Here is a 25227-nt window from a genome sequence, read left to right on the forward strand (position 1 = left end):
TATGTGAGTACATCTATAATGTGTTACGTGAGCATTTAGAGAGAGCGTATTATTACAATTTAAGACATCGAGTAACTACGCTGGTTATCTGGAATACACCAATAAAAACAAATAAATCAATCAATCGATACAGTTGAAAAAAATAAGTAAAATTCGAAGTTTTGTAAGAATAACATAGCGGGAAAATTTTTAGTATGAATGACCCGACAAGTGGTAACCGCCTGTTTACATTGACACTAATATATATATAGAATTATCCTTGGAATTTCTTAATAAACCTTGCGAGGGAAGAATTGTCACTTGTGCCTGTCATTGTACTGACTTACTTCATTACTTACTTTAAAGTTAATACTTCATTTAAAGTATACAAATCATTTTTGGATCCCGGTGTATATTTTGGCAAAACTGTACTAATATAATAAAACATGCATTCCAAAACAGAATATTCGACAAGGACGATATGCAAACGGTTGTTATTTTAAACTTAGATTTGTAACGTTTGATTTTATGAAAACTTAAGACTTCAGAATGCATACAAAACAAGTATTATTATTTTTTAAAGATAACGCAATATATCAATTATTTATTTTTCTTTTAAATGGCATATTTAATATTATTTATATTTTTTACAATTATGATTAAACAGTTTAATATTTAACTGATTAAACTCTGACTTCATATATTTTATTTGTAATGACGTCATATACAATATTAAATAAATATGGAAACGAAATCTCAAGGAACACGTATACGCAATTCCTCGAAGTTATCTTCTTACGTCAATATTAGTCAATATCGAATAATCTTGACCGATTTCCGTCACGATTAGGACGTCAGTAAATATCGGAACGTTATCCCAATGTATTAATGATGTTTGTCCTAATATAAACCTACTAGTGGGTGTGTCAAACTCAGTATCTGCTAAAGTGATATGAAGTGGGAAATATATTTTTCCAGCAACTCGTTCGACTAATCGGCACTGGCAATAAATATATGTATAAGTACATATAATGACGCACAGTCTATCTACCTATTTCAGTAATACAACCATGAGTAGTCACTCATATATATAAAAACCTTTGCTTTGATCGGACGTCGCGCTCAATTGGAAATCTTATTTACAGTATTGTGAACTGAATATATTCTTATACGGACAAAAACGAAAGACGTAAGTTTTAACTTAACTATTTATGAAAAAGTTTTTTATGAGCTTTCATTGAAGTCTCATATTAAATGTTAAAAATGAATACTTAAGAAGACTTCTTAAGTTTTATTTTGTTTAATCGTGGGCTATAAAGCTATAATGAGTGCTATACCTGGATTATCTCACACTATTCCCCAAATTATTTGAACTATATGTAATTATATTTTAAAGGTCATTAATAAACAAAAAAAAACTATTTTGTTTCAGATGGAGTCGTACAAATGTATTAACTTTGTATTCTTCTTATTTTGTATAATGAGTGTACGGACCGCTCCAAGAAAATTGAATGTTTTTGAAATTGGTCACTCGAATATTGTATTTTCCGATGATAGTAATCCTCGCAATCTGGACCCAATGCAAGATGTTCAAAAACTGACAAACATAATACCAAAAAATAACCAACAACCACGAACGCAAGAAAACAACAAGATTACTCAAGCTTTTACTGCGAACAAAAATGTTAAGCTATTTAATAGGTTTCCACATATGGATGATGCGAGACAAAATTGGGGAATATTAGTAAACGGATCGACTTTTGAAGATGAAGCTGAAGAACTATACAGCAGACCAATCAACATACCGATGCCAGCTACAGACAATCCTATGAAACGACCCATTGACTCAGCGCACGTGGAATCAAAGGCAACGCCATTTTCAGAAGCACAAACGTCTTCCAATTCAGAAGTAAGTGAAAAATCTCAATTAAACTTAACATCGGAATTGAAAAAGAAAAAACAAGTTAAGCTTTCGCCCTGCGATGTTGCACGTATTGTTTGCTGTATGGGAAATAATAATTTAGAACAGTGTTTTACTTCAAATAACTGTCATAAGAAAATCGTACCAGAAACTATTTGCGACATAAAAGAAATACAGACGTTTTTAAGAAAAATTAAGGACAGTTATGTTAGATAATGAGAAAAATTAAATCTTATAATTTCTCTTATGCAATGTCTTTGCGAATTATTCGAATGTAGTATTATTTGACAAATATTAAGCTTTAATTAAAAATAAGTAATTTAACTCTACGCTATAATTATTTATTGTAGTTAGTCATACATATAATTAAGAATACATCGAGTCAGTAACAGAATATAAATACGTTTAATATAAAAAACATGTGTTGACTAATTTATATTAAAAAAAACTTTACACTTATTGAATTATTAATAAACTCTTACCCTTATTGACACTTGCCATTTTTCATTACTAGTTGGAAAATATAAAATACTTAATAATTTTACAGTTATTTTTATTCTTAAAGAGTCACCGTGAGTCGCATAAAATAAAATCAACTTATCGCTAAAAATAGAGCTTTATTCAATTTTAAAATTTACAAATTTAAGTACAGATATTTTTTAATAAGCATGATTGTTATGTAATTATATCAACATAATTATCATCTCTGTATAATAAAAACTGTGAATGGTGTTGCGAATGACAACAATTACATTCCACTTCGATTGTTTGAACAGGATACCGACTCAGCATTTTCATTCCTTAAATAACGATAAAAAAATATAGCAATTATACAACAATTACTGACGTCTTGACTTTAGAATAAATTAACAACAAATCATTCAACGATTGTATACATTTTATTAGTAATTAAATCTTTGAAACTTTATTTGTCGTTCTATACAAAATTGAGCGACTACTGACCTTAGTAGGTGCTTTTGTACGATTCGATTTTCATCCTTAACGTATTTTAAATGCTTAAATTTAATATAAGGATATAACAGTCAAACCACTAAAAGCCTTCCATTGTTATTGTTCTTTTATAATATAAGTTAGTCATAAAAGTATAGTGCTGAGATCAGCTATACCAATAAGCCTAGACCAGTGCATCAACGGTAAAAAATACCAAAATTTATAGAATTGATATGGGACGTTACCAAAATATACTCAACAAAGGAGGCGGCAGAGATCGATTCAACTCAAACAAAAGTATTTAAATAATACCTATAGGTATTAAACCTGAGTCTGTAATTATGTATTAAAAAAGATTAACACTCATAAACTTTTTGGGAAATAAATCATCTTATATGATAATTCTAATAAAAAGCCCGTGTGGAAAGGAGGTAGACTCTTTCGGTTTACATGGTCTCTCTTGCCCAAGGAGTTCAGGTAGGCTTTTCCGCCACGGTTCTCTTAATGACATAATAAAAAGGGCTCTTGCCACCATCGACGTTCCTGCTCTTACTGAGCCTCGTGGAATTAGTCGTGATGATGGTAAGAGACCTGATGGATTAACATTGGTTCCCTGGGAACGAGGTCGGGCCCTTGTGTGGGACGCTACATGTGTTGACACGTTGGCCCCATCTCATATCCGGGAAACAATGTTAAGAGCCGGTGCCGCTGCGGAAAAAGCTGAAGCCAAAAAAATAACTAAATATTCGTGTATTATATCTAATTACTTTTTTGTTCCATTTGCTGTTGAAACGCTTGGCCCTTGGAGTAGTGGTGCAAAAAGCTTCATCAAAAGTATAACACCTCGCCTCATTGCCTCCACTGGTTACAAGAGGGCTGGTTCGTTTTTTGCCCAGAGGATCGGAATTGCGATTCAACGGGGAAATGCTGCTAGCATTCTTGCCACCATTCCACGCGGTCAAGATTTATACAGTAACTAGTTTTAGTTCATATTTGTATATATGTATTTAAGCATTTAATGTTGTTAATTCTTATGTTAATAAATTATTTAGACTAAATAAAAAGTATAACGTACTTTAAAAAGTAGTAACTATGAAAAAAAAATCTCAATGAAAAGAGAAAATTACTTTCTATTTAGTTAAAAACGACGTAATAAATTAAATTAAATTAAATCATTAATATTCTGCATTTCGTATTCTGCGTCCTTACTATAACGTGATAACATCAACATCTGCGTAACAAACATTGGGATATAAAAAAAACCCGAACGCGTTTTATTCCACGATAAGCTATTATTATATTGGCGTTTAGTCTCGAGAACAACCAGATACTATTAGCACTTATAAGAGAACGGACGTTTGAGTAAACAAGATTTCTGTTGAATTTATAAATATTTACGTTACGGAACAGGAATTAAAGTGAGTAGTGAATTTCCATTATACAAATACACACGAAGATCGTACAGGTGATAGTGTAGTTTAATATATTTAGTGGCAATGAAGATTATTTTTGTTTCGGACGTCAAATTGAGGTCAATTCTTAATTTATAATATAATCGACTAACTATGTAGGTGAGCCCGTTACATGCTGCATTTATGTGTTTACACTTATTTAAAACCTACTAAAATAAGTCTTAAAATAACATAACTGTATTTTTTACTTATTTTAAAATGTCCTCTTTGCGTCATTCAATGCAAAATATTAGTGTAATTTATCCAATCTGGGAAAACCCAACATCACATAACCCCTGACTCAGACTTTAGCCGTCAGTGTTGATATTGCTTTATTTGAAAAACGTGTCTTAACCATTCTATATAATTGATAAGTAAAGTATTAGTAAATACAATATTGTACCATGTAATTTTGATAAGTAATATATTTAACTCAGTTACAATATCATAACAAGCAAAAAAATCTTCGATCAAAGTTGACTTGATGGCCTTCGTATTTGTACACTGTTACAATTTATATTCATACGTCTACGCATTGTCAGTATGAACGTACACCCTTTGTCAATAAGTAAATAGTTATATGAGAGCATTATATAATAATCTAAATAAATATAACACTACAAAATTTACAAGTACTTCTGAGACCTCGTCTTAATGACGTAAAACTTCCTTAATGAAACTAATATAATAAACTTTGTTACTTCATCATGAGTAAGCCGTTGGACCAATCGTAATAAAATTTGACGTATTGGTACCCTGGGACTCTCTAAAGATATAGGCCTATTATAAATTAAGGGATTAACGAGAACATACGAGGGCGACGGGGAAAATAAATTTAGATTGACCAGAGTGGCAAAGAACATGCAGAGGTTAAATTAATTTTAAAAGCTATGTGGCACAGCATAATTTTGAATAACTTATTGTTATATGACAAAGATTATTTTAAATCATCCAATCCACTACAAAAATTAGATACAGCAAAAACTTAGTTGCAAAAAATTAATAATCTCAAAGCTTAAAATTGTACTACAATTATAGTGTCTAACTATAGCTATGAAAAAATAGTAGGTTCGTTTGTATGTTAATTATTTAATGTGTATGATATTTCGATTTAGTTCTTAAGTCTATATGTAATGTTGTGGAAATATACCAAAGCTTTACTCTGCTCTAGAGAATATATAGGTTTAATAACCCGAATGCATGTGACAGAATATATCCGATACATGCAGGTTTCCTCACGATGCGGTCCTTGCAACTAAACACGAATTAAATTAAACACATGAACTGTCAGTAATGTCCTAAAATCTACGTATTCTATTCATTGGGTCACTTCGGATGTAAAAAAAGTAAAGAGTAGAGATAAACTACTTGTTATTATTTTTCTTTAAAAACTAATGGTTAAAATTCAATAATGACACTACTACTAACGACCCATACATTTATCCGGCGATTTCAGTTCAGTGGGCAATTGACCTTGAATTAATGAAAAAAAAATTAAGTTGCGAATACTCCTTATCATTTTATTTTAAGAAATTAAACATGAGCAATTTACTACTAATAGAGCGATTTTAGTGAAACTTACACTGTTCCCTAAGTTAAAGTGTACCTAAATTAGATTAAAATTAATCTCAACACGACTTTTAGTTTCCGAGAAATTCGTGGACAAACATACAAACATACACTTACAAAACTAAGCACACGTTCTTGGAAGCCTAAATGTATCATCATACTTGAAAATAATCAAATTCTATCATTGTTACATACATACATATCGAACTCATAACCTACTTTTTTAAGAAGTCGGTTAAAAAGCAATAACGCCAGTAAGGAAAACCCAAATGGTTGTGTAATTAACTTAGTTATTTTTTTCTTTACAGAAATGGCGAGATGTTATGCGAGGTATTTTGTTTTGATAGCTTTGATGATGATTGCTTTGCAAGTGAATGACGCCCGAAACATCGGATCGGCTCTTGTCAAGGTCGGAGACAACAACAACAAGTCTACACCGTACATGACCTACGAGGAATTGCTGTACATCCTCAAATTCAGACATGGTGAGGAAAATGCAAGACCGAAGCATTTAACACCTTGCGCTCGAGCGATTTTGGGATGTTGTAATAACAAGACAATGAACGAATATTGCTCTGAATCCTTAAAGTGTGGATCCTATTTCTTTGACGACAATCCCTGCGAAGACAAATTTATTATAGAAGCTTTGGAAGCAGCGCGAGTTTTCTATGAACAATTCAACAGTATAGCAGCATAAATAAGGTTCAAAATGAAATATCGTTAAAAAATGAAAGGTAACAGGGAAAATCTGCCGAGGCTAACCTCAAGGAGTTACGAGGTAAACATCTGACAGGATATTAATTGGAACTGTTCATGAACAATACGCGGAATGAAAGAAAAGAGAAATACAATCCTACATTATGCCAGGATTCAATCAAAGAAATGATCTAACAATGTACGACAGAAGGAAAGGAGGGATATACATTCATACTAAAGAAGACTACGAACAGTGAACAAAGCGATGAATAAAAGTACAGATTTGAATTTAAGAACCAGGTTTTGCTGACGGTTGTTACATTTCATTAAAAAATCACCTCGATAATAGCATCTTTTCTAAACAACTCTATGATTTAGCTATCTAATTACAATTTATTTTCTTTGGCCGGTTCCTCTCATGACATTTTTTCTTAATAACATTGGTTTATTAGCTAATTTAATACCAGAGCACGTTGTCAGTATAAAAGTTAAATATTATTATAATTTATTACAATGACGATAAATCACTCGATCTCATTATTGTCAATGTAAGAAATACATATCAGCTGATCCTTTAGCTTTACCCATGCGCAATTTATAAAACCTTACCGTCTTTCTCGAGGACTCAAACTATGTTCATACCAAATTTGATCTTAATCAGTTCAGCAGTTTAAGCGTAAAGAGTCATCAAAGTTACTTTCGTATTTATAATATTAGAATACCTAACTGTATTTATTTACTTATACACTGTGTTATTATATCATTCTATAATTACTTAACGACCATTTTCTTGTAAAAATATATATCGATCACGTTATTTAAATTCATCTTTGTATAAATCGGAATTCTTAACTAATTTATTGTTTTTGTAAGAAAATATACCGAATGAATAAGGTATAAATATGAGCTATTTTTAGTGAGATAGACTATATATGAGTAATGGCTTAGATTTGATATATTTAAGGTGATGTTTGAAATTTTAATGTGTGCGTACTTAGAAGTCACATTAGCTGTATTTTTATTGTATGCTAAAACTGTGGGTGACGTCTCAGTTCGATATTGTACTCAGAGTTATCTTGAAATGCATTCGGTTTAGGCAGTCCTTATTATATATTTCTCCCTAAACTGCAAGCCATACATTTTCGCTGTAGATAATGTAGTAATGATAAAAATGAATTGTGTTCCCTTATAATTAATTACGTAATTAATTATAATATAAGTTCAAATATTGCATGACCTTTTTATAAAGTGCTCAAAACATTCATGTTTTGAGCACTTTATAAAAAGCCATGATAATAATTCAAAGGAATGACGATTTTAAATCGGTCCAAATAAAAATAAATTACTTAACAAATATCAAATAATACGCTTGAATATTTACTACCAAAGCCTCATAAAAGCGAACGAGGAAAATATTGAATATGAAGAAAAGCATCGACGGTAATTGAGGGGTATTTTCGACGATATAACTTAAATTTTTGTGATATTAAATGTCGTACACACGTGCAATACATGATAAGTGTTAGCAATAAAGTATTTTAAGTATAGATATCTATTTTTATTTACAACCGCAACTATTGTTTTTAAAACACTCCTTTGTATGAGTTAAAATTTAAAAAGCTGTTTTTCTACGAGAAGGGAACGTCATTATATACAATAGAATAAGAGAAATAAATACAAATAATAACTCTTAAGAAGGAGAAGCTGTAATACTGTGTAGTTTGAGTTAATAATGCGAAAGCCTATCTGGCTCAGTGCCAGATCATGGCAACAAGTGAACAAATATTAGTACTTAAAACAAAGTTCACTTTATACGGACATTGCCTTTTAGCAAAATTATCAAGAGATCTTATTTGGCCTTTTGCTGCCAGATGTATTTTTCTTGTTATCTCTAGAATAATAACCCTATTATAAAATATTTAACAATAAATTTAAGAAGAAAGATTTTTTTATAGAAAAAATGACAATTTTCTTTGTGGTACTCGCAGAATAATTAGAAAGAAAGTAATATCCTTTTAAAGAGCCAAAAGTGACTCAAATCTGAGTTATTTTCATACTATTCAAAAATATAATAAAACAGATACAAAGTGACAGAATAAAAATATAAAATTACATATAATAATGGTAAACAGCTTCTGAGAATTGAAATTGCAATAGGTAGGTACTCCTCTTAAAAAAATATAATAGTAAACATGTCTATACCCTTAAAAACAATGCAATACTTTATTTTTTGAGTCCATAAAAATTAGGAGATGGTTATTGTAGCAGATTTTAGATATTCCAATAGAAAACTGTTAAATAAGAAGTATTATATGTACATACACTACAAGTTTTGAAATATTGCATATGCAGGGCTGCTACCTGATAGGTCATGGCTGCTCGCAATGCGACTTCATGGCTGTTTTAAATAACGGCCGTATGAGACATTGTCGGGGTCGCCAGATAATCTTTGTGTAGCTTGTTCGTGTGTTAAAATATTTGCGCGATATGTTTTTATTTTTAAGAATATTATATAACACCCATTCGTATCCTCAGTACTAGTGCATAAGAAAAACCTCATTTTGCTTAACCCTGAAAATTTACTTAGAATGTGCCTTTGTACAAAACTGCCTGCGTAGGTCCCACATCATAATATTGCCAAATAGCAATACAGCCTGGTAACAGCTTATCATCGAGTTTCCCATGTGGCCAATACACGAATCTACTTCATACAAAAAGTAAAATTTAAAAAACTTAACTTAAGTATATATATATTTTTAGACACGGATACACGAAGAATATTAATTACTTGGTTCTCCTTCTTTTTGTTATTAAAATAAATGATGAGGGTGTTTAGATAAAAAAGACTATGCAATTTTTTTAAGTACTACACTCATTGCTTTTTTTTAAGTTCATCGTTACATTTGGGTTTTTCATTGGCGAGGAAATATACTCGATATTGCCCGCATAGAAATTGCCTTATAACAATTCGCCTTGTTTAAATTGAGTCGCAAAATATTATTGACGTTTTCGCACAATACCTAAATTACAAAATATTCAAACCTTAACAGTTTACGGAGGTCCAGATACTAAACTCTTGTTGTAGTATTTTTAAGTAACGGAAAAAAGAAAATATATGTAATATTTTTTTAATATGTCCGTCCTAAAATTAAAATTGAAAAAATGACATTGTCAAATTTATTAATCAAAGTAATAAGTCATTAATTAAAAACATTAATAAATAAGGGATGTTACGTGATCATAGATTATTCATATCCAATAGTTACATTGGATTTTATGAAAAGACCTATGTATGTAACTTAAACGATACGGAAGTCCTACTTTGGAACCTCCTGATATATTATGTAGACTGATGGTTTTGATAACAAAGACTTTTATTATTATCAATCGGCAACAATTTTATTTTATTCGATGTTCTTTCTTAATTGATACTACAAAAGTACTTAAAGCTTACAAAAGTACTTATTAACTAAAATAATTATTCAGTAACAGTTTTTGATTCATATTTGTATACATTTAAGGACTTAATGTTAATATTTTTTATGTTGACAAACAAAGAAAATGTTGAAATAGTTTATTACTATTTTTCACATAATTTAAACAACAACATTAATTTTTAAAAAGGGAGTAAACTGTACTAAATAAATAATAATATATCCGCCAGACGTTACAATATAAATATACGAACAACCCCTGATTAATTTATGACCAAATACCGTGGAGCTCCAATAAAGTCTTCGGTTTTCGGGTAATTCAACCAATAAATTATTCCTTCAGAATGTGAAGGAAATCTAATAGGAATTAGTAGGAGGAGTACCAACCTACAGGATTAATTCGGAATTCATATGACCTACCTATATTATCTACCAAAACCTTACAAATAGTTAAACGTTTCTAGCATTAATGTAAATAGTCTTTTATTTAAGTTTATATATTTTATTGTAACACTGTTTTACTAAGTCCTAATGGAAGGTGTAGGTATGAAATAAAAACATTTTTGAAAAATATTTTTGGATTTGGACTTAAACTTAATCTACCATCAAAAGCAGTTCTTGATTTTGTTCCAGTTTAAAGAATAAGTGAGTCAGTGTAGTTTACAAGCACAAGGGATACAGTATCTTATTTATTTATTTGTTTATGATCCACAAAACAGATTATAACTAAAGACACATTTAATATATAAGTAAACATTATAAGCAAGCTAAGTTATAACCCAACAACTATGTATACGAAATATACAGATTGTATACGAAATATTTCACTTATAAAAATCAAATAACATCAGCACTTAAGAATACATTATATACATTACAAAAAAACGTTTACAATAAATGAAAAGAAAAAATTATACAGAAAAATATGAACAAGTTATGACAGTGAAAAATAAAATGAAATTATGAAATGGTGAAATGAGGAACTAAATAATGAATAAGATATAATTTCTGAAGATAGTGTTTTGGTTATATAAGAAATGATTTACATTTTACTTACCACCAGATAACCTATACGGCATACAAAATTCTCATCACATTTTAATGGACGACCACGGAGACAACTGCTGAATGGAATGCAAACGGGCTGCAATGTCTCCTTCTTTTTTAACTATGTAGGCCTTTCATTCCAAGGGCTTTGTCTAAATTACAACATGACTTCGGATGTAGTGTGATCAAGAAGTGTATACTGATAAGTATACGAATATGTACCGCAATCTAATTTCCCATAACACAAGTGCTTTGGCTACTTACATTGGGATCAGAGTAATGTATGTGATGTTGTCTCTTATTTAATCCAACGAAATTTTTAAATTTTGCACACGGCAGTCGGCAAGAATAATTAAATTATTCGCGATAAGATGCTCAAGAATATCTTTATAGTATTATTCATTCACGAAGTCCCTCCAAGTTAAATTATCGGGGTGCATTAGTATAAGAGACGCTCGTGCTTACAAGATGTGTTAGTGTGCGTGAGAAGACTCCTTGAGTGAATAGAATTATAGGTCCATTGAAATCGATTATCAAAACAATGTGTGACCAACTAGATGTAATGCGTGTATTCGTCGCCATTTTCGGCTTTGGTAACGCCATTGCCAAACAATGGCGGCTATATCGTCCAAATCAGAAATAAACACGATTTTTTTTTTATTTTGTTTTATAGTTAAGAATCTAAATGTTAGATTTTATTTATGTGTATTGCATTTTAATTTACCTTGTATTTTTCTTGTTAATGAAAGAAGACATTATATACTTATTTATAACCAAAGTGTAATCTCAAAATAGGATACGTATTTCTTGAATTATGTTAAAAATCGATCAAATAGTTGAAAAATAAAATTTAATTAAATTATTAATAAAAAATTCACCATGCAATGTTCACTCGCTAACCCATATTTACAGAAAGCAATTACGATGCCGCCGCGGGCCTTTTGTTACATCATGACCGGCGTTTGTTCCACACGAAATTAAACTTATTTAATATTAAAGCGTATCAATCAAAACTGTCAGATTTCTAACACAATTTTATCACTATAACTAACTTATTGTTTGCGCCTCCGCTCACATGCATTTATCGTTATTAAACGAATCATAAACTACCTATATGAAAGAAATTGCTCATGCATTGAAACATTAACAAAGAACAAAGTAATAATAACAAAACCACTCATAAATAAAAAAGTCGTGGACCTAATCTTAAACGAATTAATGCATTTTTTTATTTAATTTAACAAGAGCCTTTTATTCAGATCTCTTGATATGTTACAATAAATTTGAACTTAAAAAAACTAACACTAACTCCGAATTAAATAAGGTAGTTAAACTAACATCTGTTTCTTGTTTATCATTTTTAGATCTGTTTGCCAGTCGGCAAAGGCCTCCTTCAACCTTTTCCACTCCTCCCTTTCGTCAGCCGCTCTGTTCCACATGATTCCTGCCACTTGTCTGATGTCGTCATCCCACCTTTTCTGCAGTCTACCTCCCTTCCTTTTGCCTCATCTGGGGTACCACCATGTCACTTTTTTGCTCCATTTGTCGTGTCCTCTTATCAAGTGTCCAGCCCATGTCCGTTCAAGTATTTTGACTTTAATTTTTACATCTGTAGCTTTTGTTTTCTTTCTGATGTCACAGTTTTTCAAACAAATTTTATTTAATTATTATTAAATTAAAGACAAAAGTAACCCACACCTACCATTATGAGCGGTTATTAATATTTATTTAGTTATAAACCAAACACAAGTTATTTGTTTATATATTATTATATATGAATACCCTTATTATTATTATATATACCATTAATTTTTGTGGTTTTTAAGATTCGGTTTTTAACATTTCATGAAATAGGCAATTTCATCAAATCGATCACTATACGAATTTATAAAAGTCAATCATGGTATGCCATTGCAACATACTAGTTACTAGTTAATTTTATCCTATTTTTAATAAAAGATTTTAGTTCAAATTCATTCGATACAATATATGTAGGATGTATAAAACAGTACACAAATGTATGCACAAAGTTGCGAACTCTGTATATTCTAATTCTGGTCTAGTCCTGTGAGAAGGCGATTCTGTTGGAAACAGAGGGAGTTTAAACGTAAGACTAACGGATGTACGTGCTTTTCGAGACTCAGGAGTGTATCATTGCCAACTTTCTATCAGCGGGCTGTTAGTGAAAATTTATTGACAGAATATCCCAGTAACTTTTATTCGGGACCTCGTGATAAGTCGTGCTTGCTAGAATGGGTTATTTTGTAGTCTCTAATATACTTATATTTTTTATTACAACTGCGCGTTTGTTGTCAACTCATCCTTAAGCATCCATTTATTAGCTATTTAAACACATGGCCTGCAATCTGCGTGTAAATACATATATTTAGTTTAATATGACTCGCTTTTTCTTAAAGGGTTTCAGATAAAATAACAAAGTTGGTAATGAGTATGCCTCGAAATTATCTGCAGTAAAAATATCATTAAAATCAAATTTACAATCAGCCGAGCTATCTATTAAAGTCGACTCAAATTAAACATGATTTTAGTGCAGGTAACATTTTAAAAAAAATGTCATTTAAAATCTTTCAAAAACTTATCATAAATTTGATTTAAATCCAGAACATGTTAATATGTCGTTACGTAAGCGAATGAGTACAGGAATGGCGTTGCATTAATGAGTGCGGCTCCCTCTCCAGCCTTTTGTCATTATAAACCACTTCACACTTGCAGTTTGAGTATAAACCAACAATCTACTTGTTTGCATATTGCATAATACACATAATTTAATTTGAAAAAAGACTTAAAATCGTTTCGAAATTTCTTAGGTTTCTACTTCAGTCACAAGATGAACCTAAGGAAATTCTGAATTTAAAATTAATTACAGAAAATTCAGAATTAGTTTTCTATCCCTTCCATAAGTTACATGCAGATTGATAGTCAGAAAATAAATAGGTAAATCTCTTGCGGCAAATCTTGAATTACGAATTACAAAGCATTACGGTATATAGAAATGGCGTTCTACATCTGGAAAACTAGTCTGGAAGTTGAAAGTATGAACACTACTTTATGTGTCTCGAATAGCACGTAAAACCTTTCAAGTCCAGGGACTAAACTATTTTCGGTCGTGTTAGATTTGGCGCACTTGAAATTCGTAACCAAAAGTTCTCCGTGACGGAAATTGGTCAGGACGACATACATTATTACTAAAATACTAAAGCACAAAAATAAAGATTATAGCAGCAAATAATCATAAACGTTGTAAATAGTAGATTTTCCAGTATAAAATAATTATACATTTCAAAAAAAGAATAAAAGCAATGCCCCAAATTAATTAAGGAATTATTTATATTCCTATTTACCTGTTAAGCTTATCACTTGTGTTAGGAGATACAACAATAGCCCAAGGGGTCAGGATCGATCTTGTGATTATTTACATCGCTAGGCGACCCGTAAATCATTACGCTATTGGCGCTTATGTATAACAATGTTACAACGTTTCACAGTTAATTTACATGTTAAAAGTTGGTAAATGTTGTTAACTTTTTTTATTGATATCTATAAATATGTAAATGTTACGAAATTAATGTTTTTCTTTTTTAGGGCAAAATGTGTGTATTTTTAATTTACCCTTTTAACATTAAATCTTTTTTAGCTACAACAATTTAATTAACAATGAACTTTAAAAAAACATCTTTCTACATTTATAAATCCCTAGGCAAATGTACTACCTAATGGATAATCTGGCTGAGTATATCAGAAATCTTTACAACACAATTCGTACCTACTCTTTAAATATTTTCACACTATTGAATGAACGGTATGTGAAAACATAGATCACGAACATAAATAACCACATACTAATAGGAAAAACCAATAGTTCCATATGTATAATAGTATACCAATACAATTATACCAATAATTATTATAATAATCATCGCGTTCCCTTTAATGTTTATGTGCCACGATGCCATCTAGCGGCTAGATTCGTCAAAGTGGCTCGTATAATAACCTACATAATGAATAAATATATTTCTATGTATAATAACGTTTCATGAGCTAACCTTAATGGTGATATTTGACATGTTGATAAATCTCAAATGCTCGTTACAATTATAATTTTTTAAACAAATGATTACATATACATTTTCATGGGCTTGCTCTTCGTATGCCTTGACAAAATAGCGAATTCTCTACCATTAATAATAGATAAAACATAACAAGTATTTTTTTCACGGAGAAATAGTTTCCTTACAGATTAACAATACATTCACGGAAATGAAACTCGCAACATCCTGTGCCGAGCTACTAACTAGACGTTCAAAGCGCTTCAAAGATAATATACAGTTCGCAACGGCTACGTGGGTACGAGACAAATTCGTTATAGATACGAACATAGGTTGTTATCTAACTAGACTTCCTAACAGCACGCCAGAATAATTACTGACGTACCGTTACAGGCTACGATTAATTTACTGTCCAAATTAGTTTATGTATATAATTGTGTAGCTAATCTGCCCAACAACTTAATTGGTAAAAATAAGGGGGACTTAGAATTATTATTGGTATATCTTATTATTAATGATTATGTTATAATTGTTATGTTCACAGCGTTAATTTTTTTTTTATATACAGTTTATTTGCATTAGAATAAGGAGGAGGATATTATGGATTTTATTATTTTTATAATGTTATATAAAATTAAAGTTGTTCAAAAAGTTAATAAATAGAGGTAATATATCTATAATACATTTATGTTGACTTTCTGTTATTATTTTTCAAAGGTTTGGTTTTATAGAACATATAAAATGTCATATGAAAATTTTATCGATAAAAATATGAACGTGTAATAAAAACTGAACAAGAAACATTACATTAATTTTCTTGCTGCGCAAAAACCTATTCTTGAGAAAATATTCAGAGAATGTTTCAATAAAGCTTCGACAAATCGTGATTGTTTAGTGCTAATATGGCACGGCATTTATGTGGTATATTTATTTTGTAAATGTATTTTTATTTTTAATACAGAAGTATTCCACTCCATTGCTTATATCGTCTTTAAAGGTTAAGATAACAACTTGACCATTAGAAGCTTCAAACCGCTAATTTCGTGATTAATATTTTTTTCATCATTCAATAAAATATGCAATAGATTATTTACTCGATCAATTATATTATATTATATTTTGTTCCCAAGGTTTTTAGCACATTGACGATGTAATATAAATTAAGGAATAGTTAATATTTCTTACAGCGTCATTGTCTATGGGTGATGGCGACCATTTACCATCAGGTGGCCCATATGCTCGACCGCCAACTCATACAAAAAAAAAACGATATATGATATTACCGGTGAAATATATTTCTTTTATTTTTACTCCTGCTTTGGAATAGGCTTTAGTTTACCGTGTCCCTCTCTAGCACAAAACAAGATACCATATGTACAGTTTGTAAATGTTACACATCTGGGCTAAGGTCTCCTCTCCCTTTGAGGATAAGATTAAGACCATATTTTACCATGCTGCTCCAATACTGGTTGGTGGATTCAAATGTGACAGGTTTCCTCACAATGTTTTCCTACAGATAAAAATACAGTAGTGCTTTTCTGAGTTCCAGCTCAGAAAAGCACCACATAATTTCTGAAAAACATCGGTTAAGATGTTCTAACCACTACCAATGTTTGTCAGAAGTATCCTGACAGACCGCGTTCTTAAGAATATATACATGTAATGCTTTTCATTTGACCTTGTTAGCAGTATCATTTTTTTAAATATAAAAACTTTTTATAACTAACTAAAAAACTTCGTAAAGGGTATCAACATCACTGATATATTCCTTTAAATTGTTAATCTATATCTAATCTTACATAATTATATTAGATAATTGGCTTGTAAAGTAGCATTAATATGGACTAAAAAAAATAACAAAAAGCTTTAAGCGGCATTTTTTGTTTACTACAAATGGTTTTTGTAGTCTGATAAAAACAATATTTGATGATAAAACGAAACGAACGATCTTGCGAGCATTGGTCCTAGTGTGCGTGAATGAGAGAAAATCGATTTGTGTAGTAAAAGCTATACAAATGTCACCATTTGCACTTACCCAAAAAATATGCCTATAAGCCTATTAGGCTTATCTTAAAAAAGTCTTATCTCCATAACAAACAAAATAAAGAAGAAGAGAGAAGGTAATAAGTATAACCTGACCCTCCAATAGTTTCCTCGATATGATGACATTTAACGTTGCCAAGCCCTATCGTTACCTAAGTGATAAGTTGGCATTTTTTATTATTTCTGATTTTGCACAGGATGGATAATTTACAATACTAACAGAGGTTTTGTCTATTATTTTCAGTAAACAGTATCATATAGGACACGAGTAGCCCATTGAAGCGCAACTGTTCAACTTCCACTGCTGCGTATGACGCCCAAAAAGTCCAATTAAGCAAATTTGTAACAAGAGGGAATAAATGGAGGGTGAATTCTTCATGTTGAATTCTATGTTTTGTAGGTAGTTTAAGTAGACTACGCTCAGACACTTCCTCTGGAACGCAATTTAGAGAATGCAGGTTTACCCGCAGTCACAGGTTTACATATAAGTCTCGACCTCGCCCACTGGAACTACAACGATGACAAGTAATAAATTGTGGAATACGATCGATTGTAGGTCCAGACTTCCTATTCTATTCTGAACCTGAAGACAAAATTCACTAGTATACTCTATCTCTATGAAAAATCCTTACCCATTTACGAACATACCATCATATATACGACATTAGTAATAAACACTAAACAGACAAGTCTAGTCATGTCACTCGATCATATAATGCAAACCGAACATCAATCGTATCGCTTTAATTGTTTGCGCAGCGTAAATATGAACATACGTATATGTTTCCGTACGTATATATAGCTATGATAATATGTCACGTATCGATTGACCTCTACAAGGCAATGTAAATCTGGTTTCTACTCAAGTAATTAAGTCAGAAATAATTAATACTTTGTTATCTGTTAAGCGCAAATTCACATTAAATAATGGGATTGATTTGTATTTTGTACAAGTGTCAAATAGATTTTTTATTGTATATGTTCACTTGAACAAAACGATAAAAAGCAGAATATAGTGTTACATACTCCGCGTACGTATAAAATTAATTTCGTGAATACGTTATACGGAGCCAAGTAGAAATAACAATATTCAACAATTCTCCAAACCTCTGGCAGCGAAAGCGTTCAATCTGTAGTCGGTGATGGAGTATTTCTCGCCATTAACTCCGCTTTGATGTTCCTGTTCGCTTGCAGTTTACAAGATAAAGTATGTCAATTATTGCTCTTTTAACGCCAGTTTCAAAGTTTCATCAAACGTGACGATATCGGAATTTTATTAATGTTTTAACTTAAGCTTTTATTTTAGTTGAATAAAAACCCCCCAGTAAAATTTTATTAAATAAAAGAACAATCACCATCTTTAAAGGAAAACAATATGACATCAGTTAATTAAGTTTAAAGCAAATTAAAACTAAACAAGATCGAAAATAACAAGTAACGTTTTTATTTTGTTCGTCTAAATAAATGAATCATTAACAATAGTTTTCAGTATTCAGTTCATTGCCTTCTCAATAAAATGTACTAACCGAAAAAGTAGAAACTTCATATTTCATTAGTCATGCCAAAAAACCTTATTAAAATTAAATCAATTATGATAGAGACTTAGAACAGACCTGCAGAAGTTGAATACATTTTATTAACACAAATAAAAGTAAGTAATAAAATATTTATTTGTATAAATATAAGTAAATTGTTGCTTTATCTGAACAGTAAATCGTGACGGAGGTAAGTTAGTCCAAACTCCAAAGTTATGAGATTTTGCGTCGACGAGAAATCACAGTTTATTGGACTTGGGAAGTTTGTCGCTAACAAACAATAACAAGTATGATAAATCTCCCAAAATAATCATAAACCACACAAATAATGGCTGCAGAATACTGAAACGAAAAAAATTAAACACGTAATCTGTTTGTGTTATAAAGAAATGCTTCGAAAAGGAATCCGACAATTCGTTTTATATACATATAGCTGGACACGTGTCATTTGGAAGATATATTGAAGCATATTGCTTGCAGCACTTGGCGACCGGACTCAATTCCCAACGCTACTCCAGCCAAATTGCGTCAATTGTATCGACTGACATCTCAATTTCAACAAACTTAGAGGATTCGGGCGTAAGTGGGAATTACTAACACGTAATTACTAACGCGCAAAACAGTACGGAAATTTCTGAAATAGAAATGTGTATTGAACCAATATTTCATTTATGTGTGTATTTCTATGAAATTAATATTCTTCAGTGTTACTATTAAACCTATATAATTTTAAAGTATATCAATAGAATATCATATACCGATATTAAGAAGATATATGAAACTGAAGAAATACACTATCTTAAAGTGGCATTAATAAATTGTATGTTGTGGAATAATCTGTAAGTATAATTAAATAAACTAGCATTTTGTTAAATATTTTGAAATTTTTATACCTTGAAGACTTGTGAAGAACACTATTTTAAAGGATAACAAATACAGATTTATTTAAATCAAATTTTTAAAATAAGTCTTTTAAATATATATGTTTTTCTTCTGTTGCGTAATAATACTATTATTTTTAATTTAAAAAAAGTACACACGACATAAAACATTGATATTAGTGTTCTCTGAATACAGGTTATAAATAGTCTTTTGTATTAAAACTATTTCATTCTATCCGAAAGCCAATACAGGAAATATCGAAGATTTCAATGTGAAAAACTTATCGGCTTTCAAACGACTTCGTTGACTTTTACAAAAGCTATGAGGACGTTGATGAAATACCATCAAGATACTGAGACTGTATTGAACGAACTTCGGTAAATTTATACTCAAGTGCTTTGCTTCAGTATAAATTTATACTTTTAGGCACCTTCATAAATTTTTCAACAATGGATACGAATTTTTAGAAACGTCGCATCTTGTATGTTTATTAAATATAGAGAGCCATATAAAATAATTTAATTTAACAGCAATCTCCAGCCGTTACGTTGCAATATATCTTGAAAGGTTTTTCCAAACAGATAAGCGATACGAATTGCGTGCCAACCATTATTGTACATTAATACATAATAGAATCCCTTCAAATGAGATTGTCTACAACAACTGTTAAAGTTTTAACTTAATCACCTGAATTGCATAAAATCGCTTAACACAAACAAAGACATAATTATATTTACGTTCCGTAACCAAATGGTTAAAATCAAATCCCTATAATTTCGTACCATCTTTCAGTCTGTGTTTAATTTTTACATCTGTCCATATGACACAGTTATTTTATTTGTAATTGCCACTATATTGATAAGAATGTATAAAATTATGAACTATGGTATGTTGAAAACAAAAATTGATATTTACATATAACCACACCAATTCGTAAGGATAGAAAAATCATTCACAAATTAAACTACATGGATAAGTATTTAAAATAATATAAATAACTTTATGATAACGACTTTGGATGCTGAAATGGCCCAGTGGTTGAAATGCGTGATCATGGATTCAACCTCGGCCAAGTACGTCTGAATTTACTTAGTTTGTGTTTATAATTCATCACGTCCTTGGAAGTGAAAGAAAATAATGTAAGAATACCTTACGTACGAAAATAATACTTATGAATCCAATGAAAATCTACCATACTTATACCAGTATTCGTGTAGGTGGACGAATTATGTCCCATCGTTACTCCGGTGTTCGGGGCTGTTATGTTTCAAAATACTTATATACAAATATTTTGATATATTTCTTAGGAAATGTGACAAATAACACTATTTTGGACGGCTACATTTTATTATGGAAATTCCTCGATACAACATAAATGAGAAACATTTTCACACAATATACGGGCACGAAAAAAATCCTTTTTATTCGATTTCGCTTAAACAAAATATCCTTGAAGCCTTCTTTCAGATCACAATCCATCCCAATCGCCTAATTCGATGTGTTTTCTATTTCTTACGGTTTTGCTATCCCATACATTATTCCATATATTTTATTGGGCTTATCTCTTCGTATATTCTGTTTTTGTATGTATAAATATTTTTTATAGTTCAATGTTCGGTAATACAACAGGAAATATTTTAAAAACGCGCCCTTCAGGGTACAGTAAAACATTTACATTGTCCTACATAATAAAAGCAAAGCAAACTCTACTTTTTAACGTTCTTAACGCTACACTTGTATTAATATCATAGTATATGTTAAATGCGAAAGTCAACAATTTATATTTATTTAAAGTTTGAATTTAAGTAAAAGTTCATAGATATATATAAAGTATTATCATGTAATGTAATTAGAAGTCTGTATAAGGAGTCGTATATTATAGAGAGTATTACACGCACTGTCGGATATTGATATCTTCTTTTAGTAAACAAGACAATCTTCTGCTTGTCAACATCCAAAATATATGTATTTATAAGTAAAGAAAAATGTGCCAAAAATACAAGCTCACGGTACCCTCATACTTTCTCGGAACCCCGAGAGATGTAGTGTCATATATAGGCCCTGTGAATCCGTTTGCTCAATAAAGAAATTCTTAGATGACACAAAGTCTACTAAAATCACCGTACGACTCCTTTCATCCATAAAAATATTTTTGTTGAGCGACACCCTGTACAATCACATTGTTTAACTTTGATTATGCAGTAACATTTATTTGTCTAAATACATATACTAACATTTTTTTTTCAAATATTCTATTAACAATATAATAATTATTTTATCATGATAATGTTCTTTATGTAAACTTACATTTTTGGGAGTCAGTCTTGTGCGGAGATTTCTTGTCGCGCACCATGGTTGATGAAGGATTGTGTGGACGCGCGTGCGGGGACGGGAGCCGGCGCGGGCTAGCGCTGTACTATCGGCCACGGCGAGAGCCTCCGCTCATTGCCACTGTGTTCTCGTGATTATGCCAGATACCTAGAAAAATCGAAAAGTAATCTTATTTCAAAACTATACACACACATGATATGTACAGCCTGTAAATTTCCCATTTCTGGGCTAAGGTCTCTTCTCCCTTAGAGGAGAAGGTTAGGGGCATAAAATACCACCAAGCTTCTTCAACTCGGGTTGGTGGATTAAAATGTGGCACAATAAGACACATGCGGACTACCTCACGATGTTTGCCTTCACTAAGCCATCTAATATATATACAATATAAACGTAAATTAAAATATTAATTTAGCGTTATAATAAAGTGACCAGTTTTAATAATAAAAAGCGGATTTCAATATTACTATAGTTTGATAACTTCCTAATAAAAAAGTAATCGGGCTGTAATACGGTGTAATCCCGATAGCTTATCCTAGGAGGTATAATACTAAAGTACTTTAAAATAAAATGTTGATAAATTACTATTATAATATCAATTTTCTTTTGATTACTTTACAAAACTAAGCATTTAATTGAATTGTAATTATCGTAATTGATATTTCCATTATTTCTGACGTGTTTTTACAAAAGGAAATCTAAATATTTCTGTGATTTGAAGTGACTTAAAATTCAACGAATTTAAATAAATACTATTTAACAAATTACATCTCTAGTAAAAATTTTCCTAAAAATTATGTAACCATATCATTTAAATAACTGAAAAACTTTTTTTTAAATATTATACTAGTAAGTGGATGAGCAAATAAACCTGATGTTAAGCGGTCATCACCGCGTAATATTAATTGGCGCTATAAAAACTAATAAGGTATGGACCTTACATATATGTATGTCATGTCCTTTCGACCTATAATTACGCTAGTTCCATCACACTTTTAGCCAGAACAATAAGTATTTCTTCTTGACTGTAGAATAACTTTTTCTGCAAAAAGTTCTGCCATCATTTGAAAAATCAAAAGTGTAAATGTATTTGTTTAAGTACAATTTCAACTCATTTTACTACTTAATGCCTTAAAATTACTAAAAAATTTTATTATTATGTTATGAAAACACAAATTAGATTCTATTTTTAGTGAACGCCTTCGTGAGTGTAAAGATCGATATCATGTATACTACATAATCCAAAAAGCTGTTTACTTTAATTAATACGTAATGTATTATTATTTGCGAAAACAAAAAAGGATCCCATAAACATGTTTCATTTAATCCCTTATACCCACACACGTGGGCTTACGTACGAAAAGGCAATGAAGCATGTGTATACCCATTTGCTTAATATACCTACGAAAGTAAAATGAGCTTTTACTAAAGCTTTTATACTTTAACTTGAAAACAAACACTTAATGCGATGAGAGTGTGATAAGACTTTTACTTCGTTGATTATATTACCGTAAGAATCCCCTCGAAAGCCTTACATCTATGTTCCCTTTTCACTAAATAAATTAAAATAAATTAATAATCATCATCACTTATAAAATGTAACCTTAAATCATAAAAGTTGCAGAGTTTGTCACATCGTTGAACCGGAATGTTTATTGGAGCGAGAAAATTCATTAACCTTCCGGAAAAACGATCAAAGCAATTTAGAATCCATTACGTTGATGTCGCTGTGCCGAGGGCCGACTAATCGCTGATGCTGTTGCCGAATTGAGATAAACGTACAGCGCTCCCATATCACCAGCTTATCCAAATTACAAATTAATCGTGACAGTACAAACGAAATTCTTTTATCAAAATACTAAGATTTTATTTCAATTAACTTTCATTTGTTTTTATAATTCATCTCGAGCTCGACGTTGAAAGAAAACATCGTGAAGAAACCTAGATGTGTCTAATTTCATAGAAATTCTGCCACATGTGTATTAAACCAACCCGCATTGGAACAGCGTAGTGGTATACGTTCCAAACTTTTACTCAAAGGGAGAGAGAGGAGGTCTTAGCCCAGCAGTGGGAAATTTACAGGCTGCTGTTGTTGTTTTTGTTTTAAATTCCATCTCGTATAAATATTTTAAAACATACATTTTACACATTACAAACGGTTCGATATTTTATATTAATTTATTTTAATCTTTAAAAATCAAATAGTGCAAGTGAAGTCAGTATATTATTGCTTAAAATCCCAAAGGGTTTGTAGACATTTAAAGGCAACTTGCCACGGTAGCTTGGCTTTGATCCAGGAGACAGGGATTCTGAGGATTACTTTAAAATCGATAGTCTTTGAGTTTGCATAGCCCCCTTAATCTAGTCTTGCAAAAAACTTGTATTGTTTTAGGTACACTAAAAATAAAGTCAAATTAATAAATAAATTCTTGGTAATCTAAAATTCTTCATAAATCTAACGTCATGCAAACATTTATTTATTTTAAACTAGTATTATTCGTAATTCTAATATATTTTATAAAATATTATATTTTGAATATTTTTTAATAATGTATACTGCCTTTTTTAATAAAAATAAATCATGTTGGGATTGCAAAATCATATGCCTAGAGATTAGCTATTAATCATTAGCGTTGAACATTAGCTTCACATATTATTCAAGAAATCTCAACTTTGTAACGATCATTTAAGGTGAGCGCATCCACATATATTTTAAATCAGAACCTAGACAAACTTAAAACTTGGAAACTCTTGATATATTGCAAGTACTTTAACGAATGATGAACGAGTAAATTGCAAACTTATATATTTTGTGTGATATCTTAATATATTAAGAATCAAATGTTTAAAAAAATAATTACGTTACCGAAGAACATTTTGACATTGCATTTCTTCGAAAGCATAGATTCATACCATACTCAATACCTTAACCTTGACATTCGAGGGATACATGACACATATTGCGCGGCGTTTCAAAATGGAAATATTCTACGTGAATAATTTATACCTACATAATATATTATTCAAGTCAACCCGTGCAAGCATTTGAGCATTGTGTCTATTATATAGATATATCATAATACTTAGATATACCACAGATGATAATACTAGTTAGGTACTACTAGTAGTAAAAATAATCTACTAGACTAGACTACATTTTTTTAGTATCTGTTTCATGGACGAAAGATGAAACCACAGACTTCTCTCCAAAAAAAGCAATCTATAAACTTATTATAAGACTAGCTATACCCGCCCGCTTCGCTGGGCATTAGTCGCAGGTTTTTTCTTTTTTTAATTTTTCCTTTTGTATTTAATTACTGATCA

At 30.7% G+C, this 25227-nt stretch overlaps 2 protein-coding genes across 3 annotated transcripts in view; one reads left to right on the top strand and one right to left on the bottom strand.

Annotated features, from left to right (window-relative positions):
• Window positions 1–25227, bottom strand: part of LOC124532289 — a 159706-nt gene that overhangs the window by 113313 nt on the left and 21166 nt on the right. The window contains exon 2 of the mRNA XM_047107115.1: window positions 21883–22053. Coding sequence (XP_046963071.1) covers window positions 21883–21928 — 46 coding nt within the window. The 5' untranslated portion in view covers window positions 21929–22053. The remainder of the gene's footprint in view (window positions 1–21882; window positions 22054–25227) is intronic.
• On the top strand, window positions 913–6514 carry LOC124532290. 2 transcript variants are annotated; one of them, XM_047107117.1, is made up of 4 exons: window positions 913–1168; window positions 1412–1633; window positions 1673–1888; window positions 6180–6514. In XM_047107117.1, exons 2-4 carry the CDS (start codon window positions 1412–1414, stop codon window positions 6213–6215), a joined length of 474 nt encoding a protein of 157 aa, XP_046963073.1. In that variant the 5' UTR covers window positions 913–1168; the 3' UTR covers window positions 6216–6514. The 2 variants fall into 2 exon arrangements, with proteins under 2 accessions (XP_046963073.1, XP_046963072.1); XM_047107116.1 differs by having other exon boundaries at window positions 920–1168; window positions 1412–1888.

The sequence above is a fragment of the Vanessa cardui genome, chromosome 9, assembly GCF_905220365.1.
Source record: "Vanessa cardui chromosome 9, ilVanCard2.1, whole genome shotgun sequence".
NCBI classification, from domain to species: domain Eukaryota; kingdom Metazoa; phylum Arthropoda; class Insecta; order Lepidoptera; family Nymphalidae; genus Vanessa; species Vanessa cardui.

Bases quoted from the DNA above. Each gene is read 5' to 3' on its own strand.
- LOC124532290 (XM_047107116.1), top strand. From the start codon at position 1,412: ATGGAGTCGTACAAATGTATTAACTTTGTATTCTTCTTATTTTGTATA. The intron at 1,889-6,179 runs GTAAGTGAAAAA...TTTTCTTTACAG, and splicing joins AAACGTCTTCCAATTCAGAA to AAATGGCGAGATGTTATGCG.